This window comes from Xyrauchen texanus, chromosome 36 (genome assembly GCF_025860055.1).
Source record: "Xyrauchen texanus isolate HMW12.3.18 chromosome 36, RBS_HiC_50CHRs, whole genome shotgun sequence".
In the NCBI taxonomy this organism is placed as follows: domain Eukaryota; kingdom Metazoa; phylum Chordata; class Actinopteri; order Cypriniformes; family Catostomidae; genus Xyrauchen; species Xyrauchen texanus.
In genome coordinates this window covers 741,061-751,060 of record NC_068311.1, presented here as the reverse complement: position 1 = coordinate 751,060, position 10,000 = coordinate 741,061, and the positions used below count along the sequence as shown (strand labels likewise).

Here is a 10,000-nt window from a genome sequence, read left to right as displayed (position 1 = left end):
TAGCGAGTAACAGCTAAATATATGTGTTTGACTATTATGTTGGCGTTGTTTATATGCCACGTTTTCTCTTATAACTTCACGAAATATAAACAGAACATAAAACATCACATATGATTAATTAGAGTCAGTGATTATCTGTCAATCGAGTCCACACACAAGATAATCAGATGTATAGATCATTAGATAATCCACATGAAGCACAATGTTACATATGACCACCAGGAGATGGCGCCAAATACACGACACAGACTCAATGATGACTCAAATGACACAGAATGAAACTCATTCCGTGAAATCTCATGACTAAAATCATGTCTGCATGCTATGCAAACCTTTAGTCATTGTTGTGTTTGCATGTGTAATTAGTTCTTATGTACAATTATTATCTTTTATTTGTTTGGAGATGTTTTTGGACACTATGATCAATTATATTTGTAATGTTGGAACTTTTGATTGATTTGTCATATCAAATTTTGAATTGTATTATTTGCATTTAGCATTGTTTTACTCTGCTGTCAGTGACGACCAGTTGACCCACTGTTTAATGTTAAAAACAGCACCAGTGATTCCGCCTCTACATACATATAACGCTTGCTATTAACAGTTTAGCCCAAAACTGCCATTGGCCATTATATGTTGTGCTGTCCGAATACTTTTATTCCCTATGCATCTTCACTGCCACTTTTATACCCATAATGCACTCTGATTTATAGCATACAACAGGATGTATCCTATGTATGTTTTTCACCCAACAGTCAACACAGCTGGTAACAAAGTGGCACCACCCTTAAAATAGCTCATCTGTTGTGCCAGTCCAGACACCCTGCACCAGCACACACACACACACACACACTCACTCACTCACACACTCCACCCTGATTGGCTGAGAAATGTGTCGGGGCTTGTGATGTTCCTGCACACGCATGTACACGTGTGTCATGTCATGTCCGTAGGATTCTCCTGGTCTCGGTCACGTCTGTGCAGAACATTTCATCCCCTGTAGTGAACTGAACACAGGCCTGACGCTCAGAAATGTGAGCGTGTTGTGACGTGCTCGCTGCTGCAGATAAACACCAGACAAACTCCTCGTCCCACCTTCACACACTGTAACTGTACACGATTACTGTACCTCACCGCCTAAAACACCTCCATGTTCGATCTCTTATGATCCCCAAAGAACCATATAACAACACAATCATATAGCAGGACTAAAACGCTACGGAGAACCATTGAAGAACCTCAAAGTCATGAACAGACAGTAAATGGAGAGTGCTCTGATGGAAACACATAAAACAACCACAAGACACGTCACACTCACACACTCACACACACACACCCTCCTGCAAAAGGCTTTAAGTCGTGTTTGAATTGAGGCGTCAGATTAAACTGTCGATGTGTGTCTGGGACAGTGTGAGTGTATGTGAGAGTGTTTCTGTGTTGGCATTAGCGCTTACAAAACAGTACTGCGGCAGTGCCATGGTACCAGGGCCACCGCTGGCTAAATTGATGCCCTACGCAGAGTTCCAGGTAGACGGGGGGATGGGTTCGCATGATATAAGCGGAGCGATCATCTGTGTTCCGCAACTGCTTTCGGGTCCTTGAATAACGTATAACGTGCGAGTAAGGGCAGCCGGTGGACTTTCTGGTGCCATCCTAGGGTAAGATGGTGCCCCCCTAGGGAGTTGGTGCCCTACACAGACTGCGTAGTCTGCTTATAGGGAGCGGCGGCGGTACTGCATGGTACAGCAATGGATCCAGATGGTAATATACCAAGGTACTTTGATATACAGTGGCAAGAAAAAGTATGTGAACCCTTTGGAATTACCCGTATTTCTGCATTAATTATTAATGAAATGTGGTCTGACCTTGACCTTAGTCCTAGTAATGACAAACATGTAATTGTAGTTTTCGTGTTTTTATTGAACATGTTGTGCCATCTTCAGGCCATGCCGCAACAGTCTGGACAAGTCTGGCAATTCTAAAACACACATTTTGTTCCTCTTAACCATTCTGTTGTTGATTTGGGTCATTGTCCTGTTGAATCACCCAACTGTTAGAAGACAGACCACTACCCTGACATTCTCCTGTAAAATCTTGAGATTCATCCATCCATCTTCAACCGCTTATCCGAAGTCGGGTCGTGGGGGCAGTTGCTCCAGCAGGGGTCCCCAAACGTCCCTATCCCGAGCCACATTGACCAGCTCTGACTGGGGGACCCCGAGGCGTTCCCAGGCCAGTGTGGAGATGTAATCTCTCCAGCTAATCCTGGGTCTTCCCCGAGGCCTCCTCCCCGCTGGACGTGCCTGAAACACCTCCCTAGGGAGTTGCCCAGGGGGCGTCCTTACCAGATGCCCAAACCACCTCAACTGACTCCTTTCAACGCAAAGGAGCAGCGGCTCTACTCCGAGCTCCTCACGGATGACTGAGCTCCTCACCCTATCTCTAAGGGAGAAGCCCGCCCCCCTTCTGAGGAAGCCCATTCCGCCGCTTGTACTCGCGACCTAGTTCTTTCGGTCATAACCCAGCCTTCATGACCATAGTGAGGGTAGGAACGAAAATTGACCGGTAGATCGAGAGCTTTGCCTTCCGGCTCTCTTTTCATGACAACGGTGCGATAGAGCGAGTACAATACCGCCCCCGCTGCCCCGATTCTCCAGCCAACCAAGGTTCAATGCCAAAGGCGGAGTTTTGCCAAACATCCCAGGTTGTGTATCCAGCGCACAGCAGTACAGGTTTGGGAAAATAATAAATTTTTAAAATTCGGGCACAAGTTACAACATTCAAATGGACAAAGCGGTGCTTTTCCATGGTTCAGTGAACTTTCATAGATGGCGTGCTGGGACATTGTCCCGCTGTTAGTGGAGAGATCACTCGGGACACCACGGCAGTTTCAGTCGGTGAGTTATCGCTAATTTATCTTGCTAGCTAGCTAATGTTTACATTCGGTATAAACTCGATATTCTAGATAACTCCGCTTGAGCTTCTCTCCTGCTTGTGAAGAGGGAAGCTCTTATTAAGCGCCGTATTAAGGGCGGGTTTTTGGGCAACACTGCAAAGTAATTGGTCCGATGGTGGAAGTGCAGATAGATTTTGGTCTCGCGGCTCGAGGTTGAGGCTATGGTGGAGCAACAAGGTGGTCTTTCGCAAACTTGAGACATCCAGAAATGTTTTGTTTGGAGAGCAGTGGTTTCCTCCACAGTGTCCTGCCATGAACACATTCTTGCTCAGTGTTCTTATAATTGACACATGAACCGAGTCGTTTCGCAAGTTTAAAAGATTTCTGCAGATCTTTTGCCGTTACCTTTGTGTTCTTTTTCACTTCCTTCAGCATTGCAAGTCGTTGTCTTTGAGTGATCAAACAACAGTGCTGAAAAACTTTTAAATCCCCTAACTGTGATGCAAAAAAACAGTCGCTGCATGTATGAGCTGAAATGCAATCGTCCTCGTGTTTCATCGCCGGACTGCAATTCCTCAAGTTGCCTTTGAAGGAATGCAATGTGAAGGTTGTACAAAGTAACATTTATCTTAAACAACTATCAAAGTGAATAACAGCCACAATAACACTGGTACAATGTGCGCCGCCATCTTGATTGTTTTGGTTGAATGGATCCACATGACAACAAATACGTCATCGTTTTCAGACATCTCCGTCTTCCCCGTCCACACTACAATGCGAAGACAGCGTTTTCGAATGTATCCACTCGAGGCAGCGTTTTCGAATGTATCCACTCGAGACAGCGTTTTCGAATGTATCCACTCGAGACAGCGTTTTCGAATGTATCCACTCGAGGCAGCGTTTTCGAATGTATCCACTCGAGGCAGCGTTTTCGAATGTATCCACTCGAGACAGCGGTTTCGAATGTATCCACTCGAGACAGCGGTTTCGAATGTATCCACTCGAGACAGCGTTTTCGAATGTATCCACTCGAGACAGCGTTTTCGAATGTATCCACTCGAGACAGCGTTTTCGAATGTATCCACTCGAGACAGCGGTTTCGAATGTATCCACTCGAGACAGCGTTTTCGAATGTATCCACTCGAGACAGCGTTTTCGAATGTATCCACTCGAGACAGCGTTTTCGAATGTATCCACTCGAGACAACGTTTTCGAATGTATCCACTTGAGACAGCATTTTCGAATGTATCCACTCCAGACAGCGTTTTCGAATGTATCCACTCCAGACAGCGTTTTCGAATGTATCCACTTGAAAAGCTCAGTTTTCACTGTCAAAAACGGCATCTCAGTGTGGGCCGATATATCGATCAACCTCTAGTACATACTGTGACAGTATGTAATTTCAGATGTAATGATATAGATTACAAATTTTTCCACTTTCTCTCGCAATTTTTGGAATGTCCAGTTCCCAATGTACACACTAAGTCCTCGTGATGGCGCAGTGATTCGCCTCAGTCCGGGTGCAGAGGACGGATCCCAGCTACCTCCGCGTCTGAGACAGTCTACTTGCACATCTTATCACGTGGCTCGCTGGGAGCGCCACCACGGAGGCACAGTGTGTGTGGAGGTTTCACGCCACCCACCGCAGCAACCATGCCCAACTCACCACGTGCCCCACCGAGAGCGAACCACCAATAGCATACAATAGCAAAGGGCCAATTTGGTTGCATTTACATTTATGCATTTGGCAGACACTATTATCCAAAGCGACTTACAGTGCACTTATTACAGGGACAATCCCCCCGGAGCAACCTGGAGTTAAGTGTCTTACTCAAGGACACAATGGTGGTGACTGTGGGGATCGAACCAGCAACCTCCTGATTACCAGTTATGTGCCTTAGCCCACTACGCCACCTCCACTCCACTGGTAGCCTTGGAGACACGGCTGGATTCAATCAGCATGCCCTGGGATTCGAACCAGTGAACTCCAGTGGTGATCGTCAGCGTCTTTACCACTGAGCTACCCGGGTCCGACATTTGCGGGTGAAAATTACTTGGGCGCACCAGCTGATCTAACGCCCAAAGTTATGAATGTATTATTGCAGCCTACCATCAGAATTAAAACTCCTTAATCCATCTTCCTTCATATACCAAATACTTTTAAAAGAAGCGTGTTAGTTATTTTTGCATTAAAAGCACCGCTTTCACTCTCGCATATGTGAGCACTGTCCTCTCCCTCTTTCTTTCACGCACAAGCAGAGAGGGACATATATACCACATTAGGAATGTGCATAACCGTTGCATGTGCTGTATGTGTTGACATATATGAGTACACGGGGCTTCAAGGTAACAAGGTTGGGTACGAATGCTCTGGTGCATATTTACAAAGAAAAACAACAGAAAAATAATCATATAAAAAAGGTTTATCAGAGAAGATGTCCTGTCATGTGTGAAGAATGTTTTGTTAATGAAGTCTGTAGTGATGTTTAATGCACACTCTGTTGTGATATATTACTGTTGTATTGACCTGAACACCGACTGTGTCCCTAAATACCGCCCAATCTATAGAAATGTAAACGTCTTAAGATTTTATTCATTTTTATTCATCCTGTCCTGGAAAACACCATAAATTGCCTGATATTTCCAGGTTTTCCTTGTAGGAACACTGCAAAGAATATTGTGATACATGTCCAAACCTTCATGCTACTTTTGGGTTAGTGTATGACTGTGTGTGTGTGCGTGTATGACTGTGTGTGTGAGTGTGTGTGTATGTGTCTGTGTGTGTGTGTGTGTGTGTGTGTGTGTGTGTCTGTGTGTGTGTGTGTATGTGTCTGTGTATGACTGTGTGTGTGTGTGTGTCTGTGTGTGTGTGTGTATGTGTCTGTGTGTGTGTGTATGTGTGTGTATGACTGTGTGTGTGTGTATGACTGTGTGTGTGTGTGTGTGCGTGTGACTGTGTGTGTGTGTGTGCATATGAGTGTCTGTATTTGATGTGTGTGTGTGTCTGTGTGTGTATGACTGTGTGTGTGTGTCTGTGTGTGTATGACTGTGTGTGTGCGTGTGTGTGTGTGTCTGTGTGTGTGTATGACTGTGTGTGTGTGTGTGTGTATGACTGTGTGTGTGTGACTGTGTGTGTGTCTGTGTGTGTATGACTGTGTGTGTGTGTCTGTGTGTGTATGACTGTGTGTGTGTCTGTGTGTGTATGACTGTGTGTGTGTGACTGTGTGTGTGTCTGTGTGTGTGTGACTGTGTGTGTGTGTCTGTGTGTGTATGACTGTGTATGTGTCTGTGTGTATGACTGTGTGTGCGCGCGTGTGTGTGTGCGTGTCTGTGAGTGTATGTATGATTGTGTGTGTGTGTGTGTGTGTGCGTGTATGACTGTGTGTGCGCATGTGTGTGTGTGTGTCTGTGTGTGTATGACTGTGTGTGTGCGTGTGTGTGTGTGTGTATGACTGTGTGTGTGCGTGTGTGTGTGTGTGTGTGTGTATGACTGTGTGTGTGTGTGTCTGTGAGTGTATGTATGATTGTGTGTGTGTGTGTGTGTGTGCGTATGACTGTGTGTGCCCGTGTGTATGACTGTGTGTGTGTGTGTGTGTGTGTGTGTATGACTGTGTGTGTGTGTGTGTGTGTGTGTGTATGACTGTGTGTGCGCAAGTGTGTGTGTGTGCGTGTATGACTGTGTGTGTGCGTGTCTGTGAGTGTATGTATGATTGTGTGTGTGTGTGTGTGCGTGTGTAGGACTGTGTGTGCGCGTGTGTATGACTGTGTGTGCGTGCGTGTGACTGTGTGTGTGCGTGCATATGAGTGTCTGTATTTGATGTGTGTGTGTCTGTGAGTGTATGTATGATTGTGTGTGTGTGTCTGTGCATGTGCGTTTGCGCGTGTTCGTGCGAGTGTGTGTGTGCATGAGTGTGTGTGTGTGTGTGTATGTATGAGTTTGTGCGAGTGTGTGTGTGCATGAGTGTGTATGAGTGAGAGTGTGTGCGCGTATGAGTGTCTGTATTTGATGTGTGTGTGTGTGTGTCTGTGAGTGTATGTATGATTGTGTGTGTGTGTGTGTGTGGTTATTTTTATGCATGATGAGGTGGAGGTCACACTGGTCACGTGATCTTTGTGGCTCCAGTTTGCCAACTGAAAGTGTTTGGATTTCCAACTATTCAATAAAATTGCTCTAGGCTACACAATACCGTTGCTTTACAACTCAACAATCCTAACACACACACTTATAACACAAACCAAGACTACACATCTCAGCACATACTGACCACAACACATCCTCAAACTCTCCAAACTCTCAAAAATATCAACGATTTATACCAGAACTTCACGAATAAAGCATCTGTCGCATGCAGAGATACAAACTGTTTTTGTTTTAAAACGGTCAACAAAACTAAACTCTCATTAGAATCACTGACGCGGTCTTGAACGCAAACGCGCAATATGACGCGTCGCTCGCTACGTAGACAGTGAGAGGAATAAAGAAAGTACACAAAAATCTGTTATGGATATATAAAGTGATACAGAAGCATTAAAAGTGACTCTTACAGAACGCATAACGCGTACGCGCCGCTCACGCTCTCGCTGTCCCTCACGAGAAAACTCCCGTCCCGCCCGGCGCGCGCCAGCAGCTCCTCCGCCGCCGCGCGACTCAGATCCCGGTGATACCAGAGCGGCGGAGCCGGAAGACACATACCGGCCATCGCCGAAGTAAATATACTCCGAATCCGAGTGATAGTCCAGATCCACTCCAAACACGCTCGAGAAGACGCGGGCCGCGCGGAAGAGCGTTTAAAGTTTCAGCGCTTCTCCTGCTTTCCTGTTAGTTCCTGAAAATCCATGAGAAAATACACACAACAACACACACCCGACAGCAGGGGCGCACACACACACAGACACGTTCACAGACACACACATGCTCACACTCACACACACACACACACACACACATCTGCACATGCACACACACACACAGAGACATACACACACGCTCACACACACATCTATACATGCACACACACATCTACACACACAGACATCCACACACACACACGCTCACTCACACATCTACACATCCACACTCACACAAACACACACACATCTACACATGCACACACTCAAACACACACACACATCTACACACTCAGACATCCACACTCACACACACACACGCTCACACACAGACACACATACACACACATCTACACATGCACACACACACAGACACACACACATCTACACATGCACACACACAGACATACACACACACGCTCACACACACGTGCATCTACACACACACCCAGACAGACACACGCTCACATGCACATCCACACACACACAGACACACACACACGTGCATCTACACACACACACACACACTCACGGTTCTCTGTGACAGCTCTGGACTCTGTAAACAGTAAATAAAAATGTGTCTGTGGTCTCTGACACTTTCTGCCTGTCAATCATTCTGTAGTTCCTCACAGTTTTGTAGTTGCAGTGAATTATTGAGGCTTAATGACACTTTTATGCCGTGTAGTTCATAACAGTTGTCAGTTGGGGGCGCTGTTTCACTGCTGTTGTTTTTGTGTTTCTGCACAATATCGGTCTCAATAAAGATCATTTGGTTTCTTTGGAGGGCGGGGTTTTGGAAAATGGGGCGTGGCTACTCCAACAGCTCTAGAACAGCCACTTCAGAAAAACAATGTTTTATGGGGGCCTCTTTACCCCAAATATTATCCTTTCACTTTTAAAACTCTGGTTTTATTTATTGTCAGTAATTTACTGCAGTACTGAATGTTTGCTATATGTCTGCATGTATTTTACTGAAGGAACCACATTTATTTATTTATTTCCCATTTCCAGTAATACTGACTTTAACATTTAAACACTCAAACACAACGTCACACATCCATCTCTATCTGTTACCATCACCGTACCATACAGTCACCATACAGTCACCATACAGTCACAGTCACCATACAGTCACAGTCACCATACAGTCACCATACAGTCACAGTCACCATACAGTCACAGTCACCATACAGTCACCATACAGTCACCATACAGTCACAGTCACCATACAGTCACAGTCACCATACAGTCACCATACAGTCACAGTCACCATACAGTCACCATACAGTCACCATACAGTCACAGTCACCATACAGTCACCATACAGTCGCAGTCACCATACAGTCGCAGTCACCATACAGTCACCATACAGTCACAGTCACCATACAGTCACAGTCACCAACCATACAGTCACAGTCACCATACAGTCGCAGTCACCATACAGTCACCATACAGTCACCATACAGTCACAGTCACCATACAGTCACCATACAGTCACAGTCACCATACAGTCACCATACAGTCACAGTCACCATACAGTCACCATACAGTCACCATACAGTCACAGTCACCATACAGTCGCAGTCACCATACAGTCACCATACAGTCACCATACAGTCGCAGTCACCATACAGTCACCATACAGTCACAGTCACCATACAGTCACCATACAGTCACCATACAGTCACAGTCACCATACAGTTTTGCAACACTAATATTGGCACACAAACACACACCTCACAAGCAGCATTCACACTTAAGAACAGCTAAAGATCAGCCTGCTTCCACACATACAGTACTGCATAAAGTCTGAACATATTCTGGAGTTCAACAAAAGTCACGTATGATCTCATCACTTGTCCAAATCAGTCTGCACTGCTTCCTCTGATGAAGGAGTGAGTACGTAGAAGAACGTTCCGGATCATAGAGTTTCTTGATCATTTTCACAGTGCAGTCAGACACATGCACACACACAGACATACACACACATCTAAACATGCACACACACACACATCTAAACATGCTCACACAGACACACACACACACACACACACACATCTAAACATGCACACACACACACACACATTGCTCACACATTCACACACACACAGACATACACACACACCCTCACACACACACACACACACACACACACACACACATGCTCACACATCTACACATTCACACACACACACATCCTCACATTCCACACACACACACACACACACATCTAAACATGCACATACACACACAGAC

At 45.5% G+C, this 10,000-nt stretch overlaps 1 protein-coding gene across 1 annotated transcript in view; it reads right to left on the bottom strand.

Moving 5' to 3' along the window:
* The window catches only part of inppl1a (inositol polyphosphate phosphatase-like 1a), a 60,907-nt gene extending 53,278 nt beyond the window's left edge, over window positions 1-7,629 (bottom strand). Inside the window, exon 1 of the mRNA XM_052107704.1 lies at window positions 7,442-7,629. Within this exon, the coding sequence (XP_051963664.1) occupies window positions 7,442-7,596 (155 nt within the window). The 5' untranslated portion in view covers window positions 7,597-7,629. The remainder of the gene's footprint in view (window positions 1-7,441) is intronic.
* Between the last annotated feature and the right edge of the window lie 2,371 nt (window positions 7,630-10,000).